The following is a 25,937-nucleotide window of genomic DNA, read 5'->3' on the forward strand; positions in this document are numbered from 1 at the left end:
AGTGTTCTTGCCTGGAGAATCCCAGGGACGGGGGAGCCTGGTGGGCTGCCGTCTCTTGGGTCGGACAGAGTCGGACATGACTGAAGCGACTTAGCAGCATCAGCAGCATAGCTACAGTAATTGATGTAGGACAGTATGGGTAAGTGGATTGTGAAATAAACCAGTGGGGTAGAATAGAAAAGCCAGGACTGACTTGCATACATAGCGCAAGTTGATAATTTCATGAAAGCTCCATTGCAATGCGGGCTTCCCTGGTGGCTCAGGGGTGAAGAATCCACCTGCAATGCAGGAGACCCAGGTTCCATCCCTGAGTTGGAAAGATCCTTTGGAGAAGGAAATGGCTACCCAATCCAGTATTCTTTGCTGGAGAATTCCGTGGACAGAGGAACCTGGCAGGCTATAGTCAGCCCACGGGATTGTGAAGATTCAGACACAACTGAGTGACTGCCACACATACACACCTGGAATTCCATTAATCACATTCGTATGGAGTGGTGATATTCTGATTATACTATTCCTCTTCATATACTAGTTGGAAGGCTTCTGTGGTTTTTAGTTATGACTCTTAATTTTAGTTTCATATTTTAGTGTATAACAACAGCTGCTGCTGCTGCTGCTGCTGCTAAGTCACTTCAGTCATGTACGACTGTGCGACCTCATCGACGGCAGCCCACCAGGCTGCCCTGTCCCTGGGATTCTCCTGGCAAGAACACTGGAGTGGGTTGCCATTTTCTTCTCCAATGCATGAAAATGAAAAGTGAAAGTGAAGTCGTTCAGTCGTGTCCAACCCTCAGCAACCCCATGGACTGCAGCCTTCCAGGCTCCTCTGTTCATGGTATTTTCCAGGCAAGAGTACTTGAGTGGGGTGCCATTGCCTTCTCTGGTATAACAATAGCAGAGGCTATCAAGTTTATCAGACTTAATCTCTGTTTTACGTATTTCTTAAAACTTCGTATGCTATTGTGAAATGAAATTCATAGATTATTACTACACATGTGGTACATAATTTGGCTTGGAATTGAATTTTGGGTTGAAGATGACTAACCCCGTTGTCCTCAAACATCTATTGTCATTGGAAGTTTATATCACATAGGTTCCCCACACTCTGCATATTACCCAAATTTCCCTTCAAGGATATGGTTTTCCCAGTGGTCACGTATGGATGTGAGAGTTGGACTGTGAAGAAGGCTGAGCGCCGAAGAATTGATGGTTTTGAACTGTGGTGTTGGAGAAGGCTCTTGAGAGTCCCTTGGACTGCAAGGATATCCAACCAGTCCATTCTGAAGGAGATCAACCCTGGGATTTCTTTGGAAGGAATGATGCTAAAGCTGAAACTCCAGTACTTTGGCCACCTCATGGGAAGAGTTGACTCATTGGAAAAGACTCTGATGCTGGGAGGGATTGGGGGCAGGAGGAGAAGGGGACAGAGGATGAGATGGCTGGATGGCATCACTGACTCGATGGATGTGAGTCTGAGTGAACTCCGGAAGTTGGTGATGGACAGGGAGGCCTGGTGTGCTGCGATTCATGGGATCGCGAAGAGTCGGACGCGACTGAGCGACTGAACTGAACTGAAAACTTAAAATTCTCTTACCTGTTGTGTTCTGCAGTTTCAGTGATGACCTTGGTATGAGGTGGTGGTGGTGGTTTAGTTGCTAAGTTGTGTCTGACTATTGCAACCCCATGGAGCCTGCCAGGCTCCTCTGTCCATGGGATTCTCCAGGCAAGAATACTGGAGCGGGTTGCCATTTCTTTCTCCAGGGGATCTTCCCAACCCAGGAATCAAACCTAGGTCTCCTGCAATGCATGCAGATTCTTTACCGATTGAGCTATGAGGGAATCCCTGGTGGTGAGGTAGATGATTTTAATTGGAAGACAACTGTCTTCATAGCTGAGCTTTTTTTCCCCTAATATTTTAAATATTTTTTTGTCTTTGCCAGTGGTTTTGGCCTTTTTTTTTTTTTTAAATTTAGTATAGCCTTTGTTTTATTACTGTTTTTTTTCTTGAGATAACACTGGCATCTAACACTATATAAGTTTCCTATGTACAATATTGTATTTCTACTTCACTATGCACTACAATGTGCTTACCACTGAAATTTAGTTTTTGTTACCATGCACTTGATTCCCTTTCCCCATTTCAGCCTCCCCAGGCCCCTTTCCCTCAGGTAACCACTCTTCTTTTCTCTGTATCCATGTGTTTGGTTTGTTCCTTTATTTTGTTTTTTTGTTCATCTGTTTGATTCCACATATGAGTGAAATCTTACAGTATATTTTTTCTCTAATTTATTTCACTTTCACAGTACCTTCAAAGCCCATCCATATTGTTGCAGATGGCAAGCTTTCATCTGTTTTTATGGCTGATTGGGCTTCCCACATAGCTCAGTTGGTAAAGAATCTGCCTGTAATGCTAGAGACCTGGGTTCTATTCCTGGGTCAGGAAGATCCCCTGGAGAAGGCAATGGCAGCCCACTCCAGTACTCTTGCCTGGAGAACCCCATGGATAGAGGAGGCTGGAGGGCCACAGTCCATAGGGTCTCAAGAGTTGGACACGACTTAGCACTGTCTCTTTCTTTCTTATGGCTGATTAATATTCTATTGCATAAATATCATACATTTTTATCCATTCATTTGGTGATGAGCACTTCAGGTGTTTCCATGTATTGGCTATTATAAATAACCCTGCAGTGAACAAGGAGTGGGGAATACATGTATTTTCAAATTAGTGTTTTTATAATCTGTGGATGAATTCCCGGAAGTGGAATAGCTTGATAACATGATCATTCTGTTGTTAATCTTTGAGGAATCAACATACTATTGGGTTGGCCAAAAAGTTCTTTTAGATTTTTCCATAGCATCTTATGGATGAGTGAACTTTTTGGCCAACCCAAGATGGTAAAGAATCTGCCTGCAATGCAGGAGATCTGGGTTTGATCCCTGGGTCTGGAAGATCCCCTGAAGAAGGGAATGGCTACCCACTCCAGTATTTCTGCCTGAAATTCCATGGTCAGAGGAGCCTGGCAGGCTATAGTCAGCCCGTGGGGTTACAAAGAGTTGAACGTGACTGAGCAATTAACAGTTAACAGTTAATATTTTCCATAGTGGCTGCACAGATTCTCATGAACAGTGTATGAGGGTTCCCTTTTCTCCACATTCTTGTCAACACTTGTTATTTTTTGACTTTTTGAGGATAGCAATTCTAGCTCTCGCATGTGTGAGTTGCTATCTCATTATGGTTTTGATTTATTTTTGCCTAGTAATTAGTGATGTTGAATATCTTTTCATGCGCCTGTTGGCCATCTTTATGTCTTCTTTTGAGATTCATCTCCTCTGCCTGGTTTTTAATAAAATTGTTAAGTGTTTTTTTTTTCCTCAACTGTTTTTACATTAGATCTCCTGGATTGATTGTCTCCTGTTTTTGTTGTTTTGTTTTTTTACTTTTTAAAAACTTGCTTATTTGTTTTTGGTTTTGAGCCAGATCTTTGAATTTTATCGTCTGTCTGGTGATGTTTTAATTTTGGAACCATAGTTTTAGAATTTCTCAACCTTTTGTCTTCTGCATGTTCCTTTTCAATACATCCTATTTTTGTTTTATGAATGTACTATTCTCACAAATTTTTTAAACATTCTGATTGTATCTTCAAATTTCTCTTTGTTTTGTAAGTCACCCCTGTTTCCTCTAGTTTCAGGTTTTTTAAAAAAGTTTTTTGTATTTATCTTTTGTTCTGTAATCTTTTTGCAAATATTAAGTGATTCATAGTTGTCTATACTTTTTTTAAAACTTAAGGGAATAGTGAGGCCAAACAGGAGCTACATTTATATGGACAGACTGCTGGTAGACTTCTTTCTGTTAGGCTATATAATGGGCTTTTCCAGGTTCTGTTCTTAAGACTGGAATTTTCCTTTCTGGTCTCTCTTTCTCTTTGTAAAAGCCCACGGTATTTCCTGGCAGTCTTGATGCTGAAAACTTGGCCTTTGTGTACTGGTGCCAAGTTGAATCTTGGAGACAGAGTTTTGGATAAGATAGAAAAGAATAGCCTTATTGTTTTTCTAGGCAAAGTGGGGACACAGGGGACTCCTGCCTTTGAAAACTGTGTGTCCCATCCTGGAAGGATCTGATGAGGGGTTTTATGGCAGTGGTTCAAGGATGGGATTGCTGACAAGATTAGGGTGTGGAGCAGTGCCTACATTCCTTTCACCTGGGCTCAGGTAGTGTCTTGATGAGCTGCTGTGATCCCTTTCACCTGGGCTCAGGTAGTGTCTTGATGAGCTGCTGTGATCCCTTTCACCTGGGCTCGGGTAGTGTCTTGATGAGCTGCTGTGACCCCTTTAATCTGGGCTCAGGTAGTGTCTTGATGAGCTGCTGTGACCCCTTTAATCTGGGCTCAGGTAGTGTCTTGATGAGCTGCTGTGACCCCTTTAATCTGGGCTCAGGTAGTGTCTTGATGAGCTGCTGTGGTTCCTTTCACCTGGGCTCGGGTAGTGTCTTGATGAGCTGCTGTGACCCCTTTAATCTGGGCTCAGGTAGTGTCTTGATGAGCTTCTGTGGTTCCTTTCACCTGGGCTCGGGTAGTGTCTTGATGAGCTGCTGTGACCCCTTTAATCTGGGCTCAGGTAGTGTCTTGATGAGCTGCTGTGACCCCTTTCACCTGGGCTCGGGTGGTGTCTTGATGAGCTGCTGTGACCCCTTTCACCTGGGCTCAGGCAGTGTCTTGATGAGCTGCTGTGACCCCTTTCACCTGGGCTCAGGTAGTGTCTTGATGAGCTGCTGTGACCCCTTTCACCTGGGCTCGGGTAGTGTCTTGATGAGCTGCTGTGACCCCTTTCACCTGGGCTCAGGTAGTGTCTTGATGAGCTGCTGTGGTCCCTTTCACCTGGGCTCGGGTGGTGTCTTGATGAGCTGCTGTGGTCCCTTTCACCTGGGCTCGGGTGGTGTCTTGATGAGCTGCTGTGACCCCTTTCACCTGGGCTCAGGTGGTGTCTTGATGAGCTGCTGTGGTCCCTTTCACCTGGGCTCGGGTAGTGTCTTGATGAGCTGCTGTGATTCCTTTCACCTGGGCTCGGGTGGTGTCTTGATGAGCTGCTGTGACCCCTTTCACCTGGTCTCGGGTGGTGTCTTGATGAGCTGCTGTGACCCCTTTCACCTGGGCTCGGGTAGTGTCTTGATGAGCTGCTGTGACCCCTTTCACCTGGGCTCGGGTGGTGTCTTGATGAGCTGCTGTGACCCCTTTCACCTGGGCTCGGGTGGTGTCTTGATGAGCTGCTGTGACCCCTTTCACCTGGGCTCGGGTGGTGTCTTGATGAGCTGCTGTGACCCCTTTCACCTGGGCTCGGGTGGTGTCTTGATGAGCTGCTGTGGCCCCTTTCACCTGGGCTCGGGTGGTCTGGGGCTTCCCAGGTGGAAAAGAGCCTGCCTGCCTGTGCAGGAGACAGTTTCTACCCCTGGGTTGGAAAGATCCGTCCCCTGGAGGAGGGCCAGGGTCGCAAAGAGCTGCATGTGACTGAAGCCACTTAGCAGGCAGATGGTCTGCTCTGCAATGAAGAATGCTGGCATTTTCCATTTGGGGGGTTTTAGTTCTGTAAAGAGCCCAAAAGTGATTTGGTGCATATATCCTTTGAGGTGGAACCTGCCCCAAGACGGTGCTATTGTTTCTTGACTGTGCCTCCCTTGTCTGTGTATACCCTTCCTTCACTGATTAGCAACTGTTTGAATCTGCCCTTTGGAACTCAGGGAAGGTCAAGGAGGCTGGAGTCTGTTCCTACAAACAAGCAACAGGGGACTCAGAGGCTTTTGTTCCCAGGAGCTCTGCAGAGCCCTGCTTTGTTCCACTGTCCAATCCAAGGACTAAATAGGTTCAACCCTGTTTAGCTTCTGAGATCGGGTGTGTTTTGGGTGATATGTTCCTAGATAAGACTGGAATTTCTTCAGGGCTCTGCTGGGTAGATCAGTTTCATTTTCCCTGGCATCGGGTCACTGTGCATGTTTTGGACCTTGTCTCAACTGTTGTCTGTTGTCTGATTGTATTAAGTAAAATGACCAGTGCTATGTTTAATAGTAATGATGTTAAGTGGGCATTTGTGCCTTGTTATGATCTTAGTGAAACTCTCTCTAGTGTTTTCCTAGTAAATAAAATGCTCATCCTGGGCTTTGGTTTGCTATGCTCAGTCTGTCTTACCTGTCTTCAAGAATTTTTTGACATCTTTCATGTGCTGATGACCTTCTTGTACTGATTTTAGGTTCTTTTGTTTCTAATGCTCTTGCTATAGTTTTAAAGGCATCTGAGAAAAAAGGAGATAAACCCCTGGGCTTTGCCTGTCATTAATTCATTATTATTGTGAGACTCCAAGTAAAAATACTTTGCAGTATTGGGGTTTATCTCCTTGTATGTCTTTGTGAAACTAGTTAGAAAATTATTTTGGAAATGTTTTGTGACTCTAAGTTATTCAACATGAAAAAAAATGTTTTCATCCATTTTAAGAGGTGTAATCTGAGAATCTTTTTGATTCATGCTTTACCTTGAGTAGTTAATTTTTGAAGGTAGACTTTTTCTCTAGGTGGTCATACATACCAGAAACTAATAATTGAACAGAAAACAGCTATATGAAGAATCTTTTTAGAAATAAAATAATATGGGGACTTCCCTGGTGGTCCAGTGGTTCTCCTACAGAGGGTGTAAGTTTGATCCCTGATTGGAAAACTCAGATCCCTCATGTGGCGTGGCCAAAAGACAGACAAAAACAAAAGAAAAAAAAATATTCCAAAGACTATAAAACTATAGTTAGTAGTGTTACCAAACAAAATGCAAACTATTTTGTATACCCAAAATAGTGGGGTGGAATAAAGGTTCCAGTTTGGAGCAGTGAAAGGTTTATTGTAGGGCCAAGAAAGGATAACGAGTGTGGCTCATGCTCAAAAACCCAGAACTTCCCAGTGGATTGTGGGGAGTTTTATAGCAGAATTTGGGGTGAGGGCTGCACGGCATACAATGGTTTTCTTCCGAGTGGTTGATGGTGAGGTACCAGAGTGTTGGGGTCCTTCAATGGACCAGAACCTGGTGGTCCGGAGTCCACAATAAGAAAGTGAAAGAGAGAGCTGGAGGGAGGGAGGGAGAGAAGAAGAGAAAGAAAGACAGAAAGACAGACAGACACGGGGACCCAAGCTCTGATGGAGCAAAGGTGCTTTATTAGCAGAAATGCAGGCTTATATATCTTTCGTAAGATGGTTACTAAGCTATTACACAGGATAAAATTTTATCAATAGCCACATTATGGATAATCTAATACATACAAGGTCACTGACTCTGAAAAGAGTCACTGAAGGGAGTTACAGAAAGGAATCCAAGCAGATGCCCTTTCTCATGATCTCAGTCCTGAGTGCAGCTCTACTCGTTCCTGGAATAAGAACTGATAAGGAACAGAGAATCCTTGAGAAACAGCATGTAGGAATCCTCCCGTTAAACATTCCCTGACACCAGAGCAGTGCTCCAGAAATCTTGCACTCAGCCTAAAGTTGCCATCCTCCACATGGGTGTGGGGGGGCCTTGATGCCTACAAAAGAACTAAAAAATACTCAAAAATATTATTGTATGTATTCCTTGAGGTGGAATCTGGATCCAAGGTTGCACTGTTGTTTCTTGACTGCTCCTCTTCTGATTCTGCATTTCCTCCCTTCCCTGATTAGCTACTATGTGGATGTGTCCTTTAGGATTCAGGGAACTCAGGAAAACTGAGCCATGCTTGGTTTCAGAATGGAAGTTGATGGTAATAGATTGCCATAGTGAATTTATGGATTACTGAGATTGGGCATAGTTACCCAATTTGGATTAATGCTTGGACTAACCAATGATCCAAAAGCAGTGAATTTGTTGTCAGGATTAAGGAAAACTGATTTGGCCCCCCATTTATAAACTTGAACATTCTGAGGGGAAGGGACACGTAATGTATATAGTTCAGAAATAAAAATGTGGGGTAAATAATAAAATGTTCCTCTCCTATACAGTCCCCAGCTCATTAATGTTCCTAGAATCTTATGTTTATTTCTAGAAACAATGTGTATAGAAGCAGTGAGGTGTGTGTGTTAGTGTCTTTAAGTAAATAGTGAAATAAATTATGACATTGTTATGTTGTGCTTGTCAAGTCATAAAGATGTGTCTCATTCAGTCCAATGGCTGTTTTACATTTCTAATTTATTCTTGTTGTTCAGTTACTCAGTTGTGTCCGACTCTTTGTGACGCTATGGGCTGCAGCATGCCAGGCTTCCCTGTCCTTCCCCATCTCTGGGAGCTTGCTCAAATTCATGTCCATTGAGTTGGCCATCCAACCGTCTTGTCTTCTGTCGTCCCCTTCTCCTCCGGCCTTCAGTCTTTCCCAGCATCAGGGTTTTTTCTAATGAGTCAACTCTTCACATCAGGTGGCCAAAGTACTGGAGCTTCAGCATCAGTCCTTCTAATGAATATTCAGGATTGATTCCTTTAGGATTGACTGGTTTGAACTCCTTGCAGTCCAAGGGCCTCTCAAGAGTCTTCTCCAACACCACATTTCAAAAGCATCAGTTCTTTGGCACTCAGCTTTCTTTATGGTCCAAATCTTACATCCACACATGACTACTGGAAAAACCATAGCTTTGACTAGACAGACCTTTTTTGGCAAAGTAATGTCTCTGCTTTTTAATATGCCGTCTAGGTTGTTCATAGCTTTTCTTCCAGGGAGCAAGTGTCTTTTAATAATGTTGCTGCAGTCATCATCTGCAGTGATTTTGGAACCCAAGAAAATAAAGTCTGTCACTATTTCCATTGTTTCCCCATCTATTTGCCATGAAGTGATGGGACCGGATGCCATGATCATAGTTTTTTGACTATTGAGTTTTAAGCCAGCTTTTGCACTCTCATCTTTCACTTTCCTCAAGAGGCTCTTTAGCCTCTTTGCTTTCTCATAAGGGTTGGTGTCATCTGCATATCTACAGTTACTGATATTTCTCCCGGCAATCTTGCTTCCTGCTTGCGCTTCATTTTAGTTCTCTTTAGTCGCTCAGTCGTGTCCGACTCTTTGTGACCCCATGGACTACAGCACGCCAGGTTTCCTTGTCCATCACCACCTCCTGGAGCTTACTCAAGATTCATGTCCATCGAGTCAGTGATGCTATCCAACCATCTCATCCTCTTCATCCCCTTCTCCTCCTGCCTTCAAACTTTCCCAGTATCCAGGTCTTCTCTAGTGAGTCAGTTCTTCCCATCAGGTGGCCAGAGTTTTGGAGCTTCAGCTTCAGCATCAGACCTTCCAGTGAATACTCAGGACTGATTTCCTTTCGGATTGACTGGTGGAATCTCCTTCATCTAGCCCGGTATTTCGCATTATGTACTCTGCATATAAGTTAAATAAGTAGGGTGACGTAAAGAATAAGCAGGGTGATAAAGCTGACCGCCGAAGAATCGATGCTTTTGAATTGTGGTGTTGGAGAAGACTCTGAGAGTCCTTTGGACTGCAAGGAGATCCAACCAGTCAATCCTAAAGGAAATAAGTTGATGATGGACAGGGAAGCTTGTGCAGTCCATGGGGTTGCAAAGAGTCAGACACTACTGAGTGACTGAACTGAAGCAAGATAGCAATATATAGCCTTGACGAACTCCTTTCCCGATTTGGAGCCAGTCTGTTGTTCCATGTCCAGTTCTAACTGTTGCTTCTTGACCTGCATACAGGTTTCGCAGGAGACAGGTAAGGTGGTCTGGTATTCCCATCTCTTTTAAGAATTTTCCACAGTTTGTTGTGATCCACACAGTCAAAGGCTTTGGCGTAGTCAATAAAGCAAAAGTAGATGTTTCTCTGGAACTCTCTTCCTTCTTCTGTGATCCACTGGATTTTGGCAATTTGATTTCTGGTTCCTCTGCCTTTTCTAAATCCAGCTTGGACATCTGGACGTTCTCGGTTCCCATACTGTTGAAGCCTGACTTGGAGAATTTTGAGCGTTACTTTGCTAGCGTGTGAGATAAATGCAGTTGTGTGCTAGTTTGAGCATTTTTTGGCATTTCCTTTCTTTGGGATTGGAATGAAAGCTGAACTTTTCCAATCCTGTGGCCCCTGCTGAATTTTCCAAATTTGCTGGCATATTGAGTGCAACACTTTGACAGCATCATCTTTTAGAACCTGAAATAGCTCAGCTAGAATTCCATCACCTCCACTGACTTTGTTCGTCGTGATGCTTCCTAAGGCCCACCTGACTTCCGACTCCAGAATGTCTGGCTCTAGTCCAGTGATCGCACCGTTGTGGTTATTGGGGTCATGAAGATCTTTTTTTGTATAGTTCTTCTGTGTATTCTTGCCACCTTTTTTAAACCTCTTCTTTTCTGTTAGTTCCATACTGTTTCTGTCCTTTACTTTGCCCATTTGCTGAGTTTTCCATATTTGTTGGCATATTGAATGTGTAGCAGTTTCACAGCATCATCTTTCAGAACTTTAAATAGCTCAGCTGGAATTCCATCACCTTCACTCGCTTTGTTCGTAATCCAATAATTGATGGATATTTGCTCCATTTTAGTCTTTTACTGTTACAGATAATACTTCAAAGAGCAAATTTGTGGGTAGGTCATTTCACATGTTGAATTATGAGGCTGTGTACAAATTAAATTACGAAGTGAAACAGTAGAAAGTGTCTTAATTATGCTTTTTGTATTTGTATTTCTTTCTTCCTATTTCTATATTGGTCAAATCAGGGGAATTGAACTGAAAGGATTTGTATTTTGTGAATTTATGATATCTCTGTGGAGACCTTTTTAAAATCTTCAGAGAAAAATTTTTACAGACTTGTGTTTGTTGATAAATAAGTAGTAATGAAACTAACTCTGATTGGGATTTGAATTTACTGTTTTTTAACTGAGATCACGCACCTTGTATCAGGCTTAATGAAGCTGAAGTTCTTGATGTCTTGTAGCAGAAAGAATTCAGTGAGAGACAAAGTAATAGGTAAGAAGTGGATTTATTTAGAAAGAAACACACTCCATCTCAGAAGGCAAGAGGGCCACAGAGTATGGGTTGGTCAGTTTTTGTGAGCGGGGTGCAGGGGGCAATGTTTCATAGACTAATGAGTGAAAGGAGTATTCCAACCGTTTTGGCAAGGGGTAGGGATTTCCGGAAATTGGACCACCATGCACTTTTTGACCTTGATGGCTGACTTTGGACATGTCATGGTGCCTGTGGGTGTGTCATTCAGTTCGCTCATGTGTTACAGTGGGCTTCCCTGGTGGCTCAATTGGTCAAGAGTCGGCCTGCAGTGTGGGAGACCTGGGTTTGATCTCTGGATTGGGAAGATCCCGTGGAGGAGGGCATGGCAACCCACTCCAGTTTTCTTGCCTGGAGAATCCCATGGACCAAGGAGCCTGGCAGGCTACTGTCCATGGGGCCACAAAAAGCTGAACACAGCTGAGTGACTGAGCATACATGTATTACAGTGAGAGTATGCTGAGGCTCAAAGTCTGGTGGACTTGGACAGTCTGCAGTCTTGGACTTGTTTGGTTCTAATCTGTTCATGTTGTGTCCTCAGGCTATGTCATTCTTTTAAAGGTTGTGCCCTGCCCCCTTCCCTCCTGTTTTAGTAATGTTAAGTTTAAAGTGTATAAGTAATAAAATAGAACTCCACTGTGAGTTAGCAATCTCTCTCTAGAGTTGACAATGTTAAAGAAACTAATAAAAGCAGTTTTCTTTCTGTACATTTCGTTGTGCCAGTATTTTTATTTTAAGATGTTAGATTTTTGCGGCTTTCTTGGTATCTGTAAACAAAATTTGAATTAGCCAAAAGAATGCTATTGAGACCATAAGTAGTGCTACTTAAGAGATGAATGTAGCATAAAGAAGTTACTTAGCGTGCTTAGGTTTTTAGGAGAAGCAGGACTAGAGGAAAAACAGAAACGAGAAAAATCATACCACAATTTAACATTTTTAAGTCTACGTGTTTAGCACATTTTTTCTCAACTGTTGTGTTTATGCTATGTAATCTTTTCTTTGGTGGTTGAAGTGTTTTCTTTTGCAACTAAAATGATAATGAAGAAAAGCAATGGGTATATACCACAGTATAGCCTACATTTTGTACTGGTGTTCCACACGGTTGTGCGAATAAACGCTTATGAGATTTTCTTAGTATCAAAACAATTTATGGGTCATCTTGTCTTGGAGAAGAGGAACTTCCTAGTGCCTTTTGAACATTTCACTTTCTCCTAGTTATAAAAGGGAAGGTGGCACCAAGAGAGGATTCTTTTCCCTTGAATTTCTCTTTGAAAGTTTCTTTCATGTTTGTTATCATATCTCCAGGATCAGGGATTCATATCTTGTTGCTTTGGTTCTCTCCACATGCCATAAACATAAGGGGGCTTTCTAAAAAACACTGCTTGTCATGTTTCTTCACAGAAGCCACTTAGCTGTTAGATTAAGCTCAACCTTCGTTTCTTGGTTTTTCATTCCTTTAGCTCACCTACTCACAGAGGTGTTTCAGCTTTTCTGCTTTGTTTCTTGGGGGCCTGCTTTAACCTTTATTGGTTAACATCTGTGAAAGTGGTATTAACAACAGGAAATATATATTTGAATAGAAATACTTGAAAGTGTCCAGATTTCTTTCTCCTTTATTCTCCTCCTTTTAATAATCCAAAATTGTATAAAATTATATTTTTTCGCTTATATAGGCAGTCCTTAAATATTTGTTAGTAAGATACAGTTAAGAAAACCATGGTTAGTCAATATCGTGTTCTCATCCAGGAGCACTCTTGTCTCCCAAGGAGCATTTGACAAAGTCTGGACAGTTTTGGTTTTTGTATCTGGTTTAGGACTCCTCTGTCATCTACTGACTCAGCCAGTGGTGCTGCCAGGCTTGAGAAAACCGGATTTAATGTCATCATAACTCTTGCTCCCTTGGTGTATGTACGTGTGTGTGTGTATACACATAAATTTATATACTTGATCTAATTAGGACCCTCCCCCTTCACTTTAAATATAGGACTATGGCTGTCTAATATTATCTCAGGCAGTTATGTGCCTGGTTCCCATTTTGCAGTTATTTTCAACTTCTCTAACACTGACTTTGGCGTTTATACTACTCTTACACTGCTACTATTCATTTTCAATTTTGAAAATGTCTCTTTGCTTCCTCTTCTCCATTCCCTTTTGTGTTTCCAGCATATCACACTTTTATTTAACTTAATAATCATCTCTGTATTTTATGAGCACATAAATATTCCTTACATAATTGTCTCTTGTACAACCTTTTGTTTTCCTTGGAATTAATAATTGTTTTGCCTTTTCCTTTTGCTTAATCTTCCAAAATGTAAAACATTTTAGTCCTTTGCTTATCTGAAAATGTTTTTCACACTTGACTGATGATTTGTTTAGGGATATAATTCTGGTTTGGAAATAATTTCCCTCAGAATTTTGAATCTTTTCTTTTGTCCTATCTTACATTGCTGCTGTTGTGAAACATAATCTTCTGAAAGCATTTTGCATTTTTGAATTTCATTCTAAAATATTTGTTCATTGTGTTTAGTGAATTAAATGGTGTATAAAACTATTTGCTGAATTTCCAGTCACAGAATCAGGCGTGATTCTTGATATGAAAAAATGTTCAGAATTCAGTTTGTGGCTAATAGCAGACTCATAAAGTCAGTAACACACATGCAACCTTTTTGAAAGAAGGGAGTCTTGAAAAGTAAGCCTTTTGATTTGGGGTATTTTCCGGTTTGCAGACAAAGCTTCCAGGATGGCCCAGAGAGCGTCCATGTGCTCTCCACTCAGTTTCTGCTTAATGTTTGCAGTTCATTTAGTCATGTCATCTTCATCAAAACTAAGAAATTTACATAGATATGTTACTGTGAACTAAACTCCAGACTGTATCCAGACATTAACCGTTCTCTCTCTGACGTCCTTTTGCCGTTCCCTGATTCACCCTGACATTGCATTTAGGCATCATGTCTTCATCATCTCTGGTCTGTAAGAGTGTCCCAGTCTTTCCTTGTTTTTCGTGACCTTGATAGTTATGAAGAAGAATGTATATATTTTAATAGTGACTTTATTGAGATATTGTGGTGGCTGAAGTAGTGGTTAGCTTGGCTGGGCTCCTGTCACACTCAGATGTCTGGTTAAAAAAACCCTGTGTGTGTCCATGAGGATGTTTTCAAATAACCAGAAGAGGTTATTTGAATCAGTAGACTGAGTAAAGCAGGTTGTCTTTCCCAGTGTGAGGGAAACCTTTTCCATACAGTTGAGGATCTGAAAAGAGCAAAAGGGTGGAAGAGAGAATTCTCCGTCTCTGACTGACTAAGCTGGGACCTCGTTTCTTCCTCTCTGGGATTTATAGCAGCAGCACTCTTGATTCTCAGGCCTTTGGACTTGGACTAGAACTGCACGTTTTGTTTGCTCATTCATCAGTTGGTGGAAATGTGGATTGTTCTGCTTTTTGCCTATTGTGAATAATGCTGCTGTGAACATCTGTGCATAAGACTTTGTGTGGATGTGTGTTTTCTCTTCTCATGGTATTACGCTCTCGTGTGGAATTGCTGGGTCAGATGGCAGCTCTGTGTTTAACATTTTGAGGAACTGCCAGACTGTTTTCTCAAGTGATTGCACAGTTTTGTATCCTCACCAGGAAAGTGTTAGGGTTCCAGTTTTGCCACATCCATGTCGACACTTGTCATTGTCTGTGTTTTCCATTTTAGCCCATCTTTGTGGTTTTCTGTGAACTGTATCTCACTGTGGTTTTGATTTTGCATTTTTCTCGTGGCTAAGAGTGTTGAGAGTCTTCCCCCCACCACAACAGCAAATTATTTCTTTACGTATTTTAAAAAGTGAAATGTAATTGACATACAATGTTATGTTAGTTTCAGGTGTACTACATAGTGATTTGACATTTGCGTACGTTACAAGATGATCACAAGAAGACTAGCAGCTGTCTGTCCCCCATACCAAGCTGCTACAGTATCACTGACCATATTCCTTATGCTCTATCTTTTACATTCCCATGACTTATTTATTTTCTAATTGGGTGTTTGTACCTCTTAGTCCCCTTCACCTATTTGCCCCCATGCACCACTGCCCGCCCCCATGTACCGCTGCCCACCCCCATCTCTACCCCTGCCCCTCTGGCAACCACATGTTTGTTCTCTGTGAGTCTGTTTTCCTTTTGTTTTTTAAATTCCACATGTAAGTGAGAGATCACATGGCTATTTGTCTTTCTTTGTCTGATTTATTTCGTACCCTCTAGACTATCTATGTTTTTGCAAATGGCAAGATTTCCTTTTTAAAAATGGATAAGTACCTTTCTTTAATAAAGAAATAATGGCTTTCAGTGAACAAGGCAGGTTTAAAATTCATGTTCAGTATGCCTAAGGATCACCTGGTCATGCTTGTTAACCACATAGATTCTTGGAGCCCTTCCAAGATATTTGGATTCGATTATCTTTGTGCGACACTCAGAATTTTCATTTTTCCAGGTCCTGGATCATTGTACTTCTGTGTGTTAGTGAAGGAAAGCCTACAGATAGATAGTGGGGGAAATGGATACTAATTTAAACTTCCGCTTGTACAAATGGGTAGTAACATCGTTTGATAAGAGGAAAAATAACCTAGGTGCACATTTTACATAAGGGTTTTGAGTCCTGTGGGAGGGTGCTAACATCTTGTTAAGGAAACAGCAGATTTTAGGCTGATCAGTACCTGCCATTAAACATGGGACTGTATTGTGTTGTAATAATTACATTTTTCTCTGTCCCTGTACTCTGCAGTTTCTGAAATAGAATATATATATATATTTTTTGAAATAAAATATATTAAAAAAACCATTTTGAATGATATGTTGGAAAATATGTTATCTCTAGAAATTCTGTGCTTCTGTGTAACTTCCTGTCGAAAAGCAGTATGAATGATTATATGGGCCTTTCTCAGTGTTACAGTCTTCCTATGTTTTATATTGTTAATATTTTGGTATCTTTATTCCTTATGGTCTAAAGTGCTGTGGAAGAGACACAGGTTCATTGCTTGAGATTCAGAATAATGCAGAACAACTGCATTATCTATATTCAGAATTTGTTAATAGTTCCTTTAGTTTGCAGTTAGCTTAAAATTTATCATGTTTTTTCCTGTGAGCCAAGATTTGTTCAGCATAACGGAAGCCAACACTTTAAATCTCTTTTTAAACTACTTTATCAACATCTCTTGGCGTGGTGGTACATGTGTTAATTACATATGCATGTTTACTTCATAAAATAATTCTGACTCAGTCTCTTACTTTGTTAGCTGTTAATATATGTACATGAAAATTTAAGTGTCACATTTTTGTTTTTAATGGGGGGAAAGTACAGTATAAATACATTAAAGAAAAATTATAAGTTAAAATTGTCTATTATCCTTTCCTTTCTGCATAAAATCTATATTTCCAAAGATAATTTACATTTTAGATTGATTGGGATGGCTGTCCTTTTATTGGTTTTGTAATCATCTCGGGCCTCTAAAACCAGTATAACCAATGTTTCCTTACCTCCTGATATAAATATGAAAATAATGGTTTACTGATTCAGTTTAGCATCTTTTTTCATGGACTTTCCTGGAGGTCCAGTGGTTAAGAGTCTGCCTGCCAATGCAGGCAGGGGACATGGGGTTTGATCCCCGGTCCAGGAAGACTCTACATGCAGCGGGGCAGCTGAGCCTGTGCACCTGTGCTCTAGAGCCCATGCGCCGCAACAGGAGAGGCCGGTACACTGCATTTGGGGAGTAGCCCCTGCTCACTGCAGCTAGAGAAAGCCTGCATGCATTAGCGAAGACCCAGCATGGCCATAAATAAATAAATAATTCTTAAAAAAAATCTTTTATCATTTCAGACAGTATGGAGGCACCTTTATGCTGCATTCTTTTTATGAATTTTCAGTGTCTGTTATAAAATTCAAGTGATGCCTATTCAAATAACATTTATAACATCTGTTCCTCCCCATTTTGTTTTTAAACCTGACTATAGAGAACTTAAAAAGATTTTATGATTTCTAGGTGGAATAAGCCTTAAATGTTAGAAATACTGCTTTGTCAGCTGCTACTGAGGCAAGAGAAATAAATGAAACTAGTTTTGGAAATCCCGTTTGTTCCTTAAGCACTCTTGCATGCGTGAGCACGTATTCATGGGTCATAGAAGTTCTTCTATGGCCCTTGTAGATGGGCTCACAGCGGCAGAGCAGTTCCCCTTCTGGTAATTCTGTCCTTTGCATGAGCATATCAGGTAATTATTGATTTTGAGTGTTACATGCACTGAAATAATGATGTTATTTTTTCTGCTTCAGTACTGTGCACAAATAAAATAACATTGGAAAAACAGAAAACCTTCATAACTCCCAGTAACCGAATTATGGATTTGACAGGATAGTATAAGAAGTACCACATGCTCTCAGAGAAACCTTTTGAAGTGATATCAACCTAAGATGATTAACAGAGAAAGATATTTTGATGAGAGGAAAACTTTTTTTTTTAAGTTTAAGGAACATGCAGTTGCAAAATGCCTAGTGTGGTTTCTGACTTATGCATCCATGTTTTACTTTGGTTTTGGTAATTTTTTCCTTTGAACTGTATTTCACTCTGATAATCCAACAACAAACTTCCTATGTAATGTGCATTTGATGCATTTGTTTTTACATGTTAATTTGTGGGGAGCAAGTCGTGATTTTTGCTTAGAAAACCAAGTGATATTATAACATTTTAAAAGTATTTTGTGAGCCCTGACCAATATCTATAACTTGAATAGTCTCAGAATTCTGTCAAATTTGTAGCTATACTGAATTTTTCAAACTGGGAAGATAATTTTAAAAATGGTATTAAATACCACTACGTGAATAACCATAATTTTTCTCAGGTCTAGACAGGCCTTTTTTAAACAGCATTTCACTTTCAAGTACACACCCAGCTATGATCAAAGGTAAATGCCATGAGACGTCAAGATCCATGAATCTGGCGATTTTTATTTGCCCCTTGCTCTATAGGAGTTCCTTGTGTTTAAATTTTAACTCATCTTTAGAGCAGTTTCAATAAAGGTAAGTTAGCAATAAAGGTATAGTTACATCAGGTAACCCTGATGGAAATGTGTATTTTTATGTTCTTGTATGCAGTGGCTACTATAAAAGTTGAAGGTTATTATAGGCACTGGTTTACATGGTGATTTCTTTAAAAATCCCTCGTATAAAATTGCCTCATATTAACTCTTTACAGATTCAGAAGCTAACTTTGTCTGAAGATTACATTGTACTGTTCTTTTCTTTTCTTCCTAAAGAGTTAGGAAATACCTATAAAATATTTTATTTTATAAGGATTTGCTACCTAACACTGTTCCTTCCCCAGGTTAGCCTCTCAACAAATGTCTACAGCCTTATTTTTAGGTTCCATAACACCAAGATGTAGAATAAGTCCAAGTATATACATGTCTAGATGTTCCCAACTGCCATCTGGTTTCTTAATACTACCTTTACATTTTGAATATTCGTAACTTTGTGTACATCATCTCTGTGAAGGCAAAGTGGCTTTTCTTGCATTTATTCACTTTTTTTCTCTTTCAACAGGGGGAAATGCAGTGTTGCCCTTCTGAATGAGACAGAGTCAGTATTGTCATATCTTGATAAAGAGGTAATTCACAATTATACTTGTGTGTATTTTTCCCTCTCTATTTCGTACAAAGCCTATACTTTTGTATTATTTCTTCTTCTAACAAATTATTGCATAATGATAGCAATATTATGGTAAAAGTATCATGATTAGAATGTATTCAGGTAATTTCATTTTTCTGGTTAACTGAGAGAAAAGTTGGAAAAAACTCCTACGTCTGTCTGTCTTTGCTTCATAATGAAAAGTTGGTAAAAGTATAGCACATGATTGAATTGGTAGTGAAAAAATTTTTTTGCGGGGGAGAAACTAATTTGGGCTTTATGAAATAAATAAAAATACTTGGTCCTCTTCCCTTTTTTTTGGGGGGGGGGAAGTGATGTAAATAGCATTTCTTTTAGGCTCTTTGCAGATAAAATTTTACCATTGGTGGTCTGCTTTCTTTACTAGAATCCTAATAAACTTTGTCACCTAAGAATAATTTTTTTGTAACCTTCAAGAGATATCATAAATATTTTTATGAAATTGAATTATAGCATGGACGCCATTGAAGGGAGGAAATTCTCGTAAGCAGACTATTCTACATTTTGCAGTTTTATGTGACTTTTATCAGTTTTATTGTGGGGAAAATACTTTACTATTGATGGTTCAGTATTTAACCTTTATAATTTCATAGTGTTTGTTTTCCCAGAATCTTTATTACATATATATTTTAAAAAGCAAAATTAAAGGGACATATTTTCTTTTAAAAAATGGTTTTCTATGCGCGAAAGTGTTGCTCCCTTATCTCAAATGAAGTAAAATTACAGAAGAAGATAGATGCAAACATGTAGAACTACTGTGTACCAGAAGGCTAATAAAATTAGAAGGAAAGTTAAGTGTTTAAGGCAGAAAAAAAGGCTAATAGTCTTGTGAAATTTGGAAAAGAAGGGTTTATTGTCAGTCTGTCAAACAGAATGATAGATAATATGGATTGATGATGCTCAGAAATTATCTTTCGTTCACAGAAGCAGAAATAAAAAGAAGAAATAGTCAATATATTTTAGTATATTATATTGTATTTGGCTGTTCAGAGAGTGGATTTTTTTTGCCGCACTGTGTTTGTGTGGCTTGCGGAATCTTAGTTACCAACCAGGGATTGAACCCAGGCCATTGAATGAAAGTACAGAGAGTTCACCACTCGGTCACTTGGAAATTCTCTGTTTTTTGTTTTTTTTTTAAAGATGATATTTGTTACCTTCTAATTTGTTAACAATTTGTATCTGCTAAGGATTGTAGTAGATGAAAATTTGCCAAGTCTTTAGGATTTTTTTTCTTATCCTCTTGCTTTTAAACCTCAGTCCTCTGTCAATCTACTGTTCTTTAATAGGCCCTTTCAGGGTTTAATACGGAGAGTCATGCAGTAGATGACCCTCGCATCCATGGGGCAGGGAGGTTGGGGGGAACAAAAGGCAAGACTTTGCTGGTTCAGATGATTTCTAGTGGTTATGCAGAATTCAGCTAACGACTGGTGGCTATAGGTCATTTTATCCTTTAGGTCCAGTAAGTAGGGTGTTTGCTGTTTTAAGTGATCATGGCAAGTTAGATAGTATGCTGGTGATGATAGAATGTATAGTTATGTTTATATGCTTACCCATATAGACGTATGTTTTAGAATTTAAAGGACAACTGCAAAATTATAATTAATGGGTAATTGTAATTAAATAGATAATTATAATTAAGTGTATACAGTGTGACATATTAGTAAACTGCATATAAATTAAGTTCTATCGTTTTAATGTGAAATGTGTCTGCATTTTAATATTTTTGATAAAATGTGGGATGGGCACTCTCAAAGTAACAGTGTCACACGTCAGTAAGGCACCCTTACTGTTTGGTGTGGGCTTTACAGCCTTAAAATGATTACTGGATTTCAGTGGTCTTTATTTGGCTTTAGCTTAACTGTTAGAGCAATTAATGGTTTTCTGTTAGACTAATTAAACAAATAATAGTAACACTTTATTATCCACCCTGATTGTAAGCTATTTGTTTTCATTTAATTTTATACTGTTTACCTGATGATAGTAACATTATGCTCTCCTTAAAGATTTATGAATTTATTCACCAAAATGAAATTTTATGCTCTGTGGAGTTTTATGCTTTCATTATTATGACACTGGATTTATTGCTTTATAAAAAGTAGAAGGAATTATGTTTATGTCGCTATTTCTGTCTTCTGTCACCTGTTTTTCCAGGATACCTTTTTCTATTCATTGGTCTATGATCCCTCAGTGAAAACACTATTAGCTGACAAAGGTGAAATCAGAGTGGGACCTAGATATCAAGCAGACATTCCAGAAATGCTCTTAGAAGGTATGTTTTTCTTTGAGTTTCAAATCCTATGAAAACAAATTTCCTTGAAACTGGAGTATTTTCATCAGATGGAAAAAACAACTTTCAGGCCAAAGTTTAAAAGTAATGACCTCTTCCAATTTTAGAAATACAACAAGCAGCAATGAAAAATAATTTGTTTGATCAATTATTCATTTTTCATTTCACATTTTCATGAGTTTTCTACCTGTGTTTTTCTTTTAAATACAACTTTAAGAGCATTAATGTTGTTGAACTTGTATTTTAATGTGACAGACTCATGCTTTGAGATTTTCTGTGCCTTCACATCATCTATCAGAGCCATGGAATCTAGTGAGCACTTATATTATGGTGGGGATTTTGGCTGAACTGGGATGTTTAGACCAGAGAGATTCAAAACTTTATGTTTTAAAAGCATATCTTCCTAGCAAGACTTAATTTTTCTTTTTTCTGTCATATTTTTGTATACTTAAAACCTTTATTTTCTGATTTGAAAAGTAAAACATTCTTAAAATTTAAAAAATGAAACACAAAATAAAGTATAACATAGAAAATGAACACCACACCCTTTTCTTCCTTCCAAACCTGCGTTTCAGTTCAGTGTAGTCACTCAGTTGTGTCTGACTCTTTCTGGCCCCATGGGCTGCACAGGCCTCCCTGTCCATCACCAACTCTTGGAGCATGCTCAGACTCATGTCCACTGAGTCGGTGATGCCATCCAACCATTTCATCCTCTGTCATCCCCTTCCCCTCCTGCCTTCGGTCTTTCCCAGCATCAGTCTTTTCTAAGGAGTCAGTTCTTTGCATCAGGTGGCCAAAATATTAGAGCTTCAGCTTCAGCATCAGTCCTTCCAATGAATATTCAGGACTGATTTCGTTTAGGATTGACTGGTTTGATCTCCTTGCTGTTGAAGAGATTCTCAAGAGTCTTCTCTAACACCACAGTTCAGAAGTGCTCAGCTTTCTTTAAGGTCCAGCTCTTACATCCATATATGACTACTGGAAAAACCATAGCTTTGACTAGATATCTGTACCTTTGTTGGCAAAGTAATGTCTCTCCTTTTTAGTGTGCTGTCTAGGTTGGTCATAACTCTTCTTCCAGGGAGCAAGCGTCTTTTAATTTCATGTCTGCAGGCTGACAAAACATGGTTCCCTGGAGAAGGGAATGGCAATATTCTTGCCTTGAGAACTCCATGAACAGAATGAAAAGCCAAAACCCATGTTTTATTTTGGTAATGGCTGTGGCTCATAGTCATTCAGGAATGGTCTTTGCGCAGTGGCAAGTTGCAGGTCACTCTGCAACTGCTTCTTTCAGTTAATGGCGCATCTTTTGCATCTTCCGGAATGAGAAGAGTGACTGTATTCTTTTTGTGACTGTAGAGTTCTTAATTCTGCATGGATATGCCACAATTTATTTCCTTTACCAGTACCCCTGTTGATAGACATCTAGGTGGTTACATTTTTAAAAAATTTATTGTGGCTGCACTGGGTCTTCATTGCAGTGTGCAGGCTCTTCATTGTGGTATTCAGGCTTTCCTAGTTGGGGAGCGTGGGCTCTCAAGTGCGAGGGCCTAGTTGCAGTATGTGGGATCTTAGTTCCTTGACCAGGGATTGAACTCTGGGCCCTCTGCTTTGGGAATGCAGAGTCTTATCCACTGGAGCGCCAGGGAAGTTCCTACATATTTTGAGCAAATGATACTGCTAGAAAATCTTTACACATACTTATGCTGCATAAACATTTTTCAAGCATAGCTTCTTGGAAGTATTGAAAATGCCACTTTGCTCTTCAAAAATTTTTGAAATTTTTGTATGAGCAAATCAGATTCATTCACTGATAGATTATTAGCACCCCCATTTTGTTACATTTTTGTATTAGCTTTTAATTTGTTGTTGCTTTTTTATTATTATTTTTTTAAATTGAAATTATGCTTTCCATACTTATTTTTAGCTATTCTGTAACTTTCTTGTGTATTTTCTGTTTGGTTATTTATATGTATTGGCAAGGGTATTTTGCATATTAAAGGTAAACAAATATAGAAGTATTTGTCTGTGAGTATTGCACCTGTTACCTCCTCACTTAAAAAATGTTAATGATTTTATATTTAAATGTTTTATTTATTTTTGTTATACAGAAATTTAGAATTTTTGTCATAGAGAGGTTTAGAAATTATTCCTAAGGTTTTTATAATTTTGCATTCTTTACCATGCTTTCCTATAGGAAGTATATGCAGAAAAGTTAAATCAACTCAAGATAGAGTTTGTGAACCATAGTTGCCACTGTGGTTGGTGGGTTATCATTGTCAGTGGTGGGCAGATGGGTGGCTGTGGATAACACTAGGTTGCAGACTTCTGCATTTTTATGAACTCAGTACCAGGAAAGGTCAGTCAGTAATGACTAAGCTTTGAGAACAGATTGCCATGTCTGCACTCAACTGTGTTTAGAAGTTTTGTTTTGTTGTGTGTGTGTGTGTGTGTGTGTGTGTGTGTTTTAAGAGATTGTAAGTAGTGAACTGGTTTATTATAGGCTGCTGCTGTTTGGCTCCTCTGTCCATGGGATTTCCCAGGCAAGATTACTGGAGTGGAGTGCCATTTCCTTCTCCATTATAGGCTAAGAGATTGCATTTATTGGCATTCTGATCTGTACAAATCAATTTGTGTTCCCAAAATAATTTTGGATATTTATATAGTCCTTAATGTTTGATCTTAGACTTCATTGTTTTATTTTTGAAAGCATTTGATTTTTAAATTTTACAAAAGTGCACTGAGTATCCTTTCAGTTCAGTTCAGTCACTCAGTTGTGACCCCATGAATCGCAGCACGCCAGTCCTCCCTGTCCACCACCAACTCCCAGAGTTCACTCAGACTCATGTCCGTCGAGTCAGTGATGCCATCCAGCCATCTCATCCTCTGTCGTCCCCTTCTCCTCCTGCCTCCAATCCCTCTCAGCATCAGAGTCTTTTCCAGTGAGTCAACTCTTCACATGAGGTGGCCAAAGTACTGGAGTTTCAGCTTTAGCATCATTCCTTCCAAAGAAATCCCAGGGCTGATCTCCTTTAGAATGCGCTCAGCCTTCTTCAGAGTCCAACTCTCACATCCATACATGACCACAGGAAAAACCATAGCCTTGACTACATGGACCTTAGTCGGCAAAATAATCTGTCTGTTTTTGAATATGCTATCTAGGTTGGTCATAACTTTTCTTCCAAGGAGTAAGTGTCTTTTAATTTCATGCCTACAATACCATCTGCAGTGATTTTGGAGCCCCCAAAAATGAAGTCTGACACGGTTTCCACTGTTTCCCCATCTATTTCCCATGAAGTGTTGGGACCGGATGCCATGATCTTCGTTTTCTGAATGTTGATCTTTAAGCCAACTTTTTCACTCTCCACTTTCACTTTCATCAAGAGGCTTTTGAGTTCCTTTTCACTTTCTGCCATAAGGGTGGTGTCATCTGCATATCTGAGGTTATTGATATTTCTCCTGGCAATCTTGATTCCAGCTTGTGTTTCTTCCAGTCCAGTGTTTCTCATGGTGTACTCTCCATATAAGTTAAATAAGCAGGGTGACAGTATACAGCCTTGACGTACTCCTTTTCCTATTTGGAACCAGTCTGTTGTTCCATGTCCAGTTCTAACTGTTGCTTCCTGACCTGCATACAGATTTCTTAAGAGGCAGGTCAGGTGGTCTGGTATTCCCACCTATCCTTTACATAATGGATAATTTTGTACTCTGGATATAACTGGAAAACATGTTCCCAGAAATGAAATCTGAAATTTTATACAAAATGACAATTCGCTTCCAAGTAATCATTTACAGATTTTTTTTTCCTTGTTTCAGTTAAGGTATACTTTATATGTAGTGCATTTCTCCCAGTTTTGTGTGCAGTTCTCTGAGTTTTGGACAAATGTATAGCTCTTTGTGAGATATTCAGCAAGTCCATCTCCACATAGACCAAGAGCCAGGACACTCCTGCATTGTGTCAGCAGCACCTGGCCCACATTCTCCACCCCCTCACACCCCTTTGTTACTCCTCCCTGAACTCTGATTTCTCCTCTTTTCAAAACTATGTAGATTGTGTTGTTCGGGTAATCTTTTGTACTATTTTTATTATTTGACTTTTTTTCCTTTTTTATTTATTTTAATTGGAGGCTAATTACTTTACAATATTGTGATGGTTTTTGCCATACTTCCACATGAATCAGCCATGGGTGTACATGTGTTCCCTAACCTGAACCCTCGCTCCTACCTCCCTCACCATCCCATCCCTCAGGGTCATCCTAGTGCACCAGCCCTGAGCACCCTGTCTCTTATTTGACTTTTTAAAATGTAGGACTGTCTGAGCTACTGATTGTGTGGCTCTTTTTCTCTCTTATAGAAAAAATTTGAATACATTTTATGAAGTATAGTTGATTTACAATGTTGTATTTTTAATTTCATCTTAAAATTTGTATATATATATTTATTGACATATTTTAATTTTTTATTTTAATCAGTTAATTTAAAAAAATTTTGGCCACGCTTTGGCTTGTGCCATCTCAGTTCCCTGACCATGGACTGAACCTGGGCTGTGACAGTGAAAGCTCAGAATCCTCACCATCTGGGAATGCTCTAATTTCTTTCTTTTCTTTTTTTTTTTTTAAGTGTATGATTCACTCTTGGGCACTGAGCATAAGCCTAAGTGTATAGAAAGCCTAGAAAATTTTATGAATTGCTCATGTAAAGATAAATGCTGAAGCAAGTAATAAAGTTGGGATATATCAGGTTATAGTGGGCAGAAAAATCAGCTCACAAAATCTCATGAGTTCCCACCTACGTGAAAAACTTTTAAATATGATATTGCCCCTGAGATGCATAAAGCTGGTTAGAGTTGTATAATTGGAAAGCATATATACCTAGCTTAAAGTAAAAAAAAAAAAAATTTAAGGAAATAAAATCACATATAAAATGCAATAGGTTATTCTACAGTATATCATAGAAAGGATTTGAAG

At 39.5% G+C, this 25,937-nt stretch overlaps 1 protein-coding gene across 5 annotated transcripts in view; it reads left to right on the forward strand.

Moving 5' to 3' along the window:
- Nucleotides 1–25,937, forward strand: part of MTA3 (metastasis associated 1 family member 3) — a 217,128-nt gene that overhangs the window by 108,761 nt on the left and 82,430 nt on the right. For all 5 annotated transcript variants that reach the window (XR_001296256.2, XM_005686589.3, XM_013967589.2 and 2 more), the window contains exons 5-6: nucleotides 18,561–18,624; nucleotides 20,835–20,952. Coding sequence is in view for 4 of the 5 variants with exons in the window: in XM_005686589.3 (XP_005686646.2) it covers nucleotides 18,561–18,624; nucleotides 20,835–20,952 (182 nt within the window). In the remaining variant the exon portion in view is untranslated. The remainder of the gene's footprint in view (nucleotides 1–18,560; nucleotides 18,625–20,834; nucleotides 20,953–25,937) is intronic.

The sequence above is a fragment of the Capra hircus genome, chromosome 11 (genome assembly GCF_001704415.2).
Source record: "Capra hircus breed San Clemente chromosome 11, ASM170441v1, whole genome shotgun sequence".
Lineage (NCBI taxonomy): Eukaryota > Metazoa > Chordata > Mammalia > Artiodactyla > Bovidae > Capra > Capra hircus.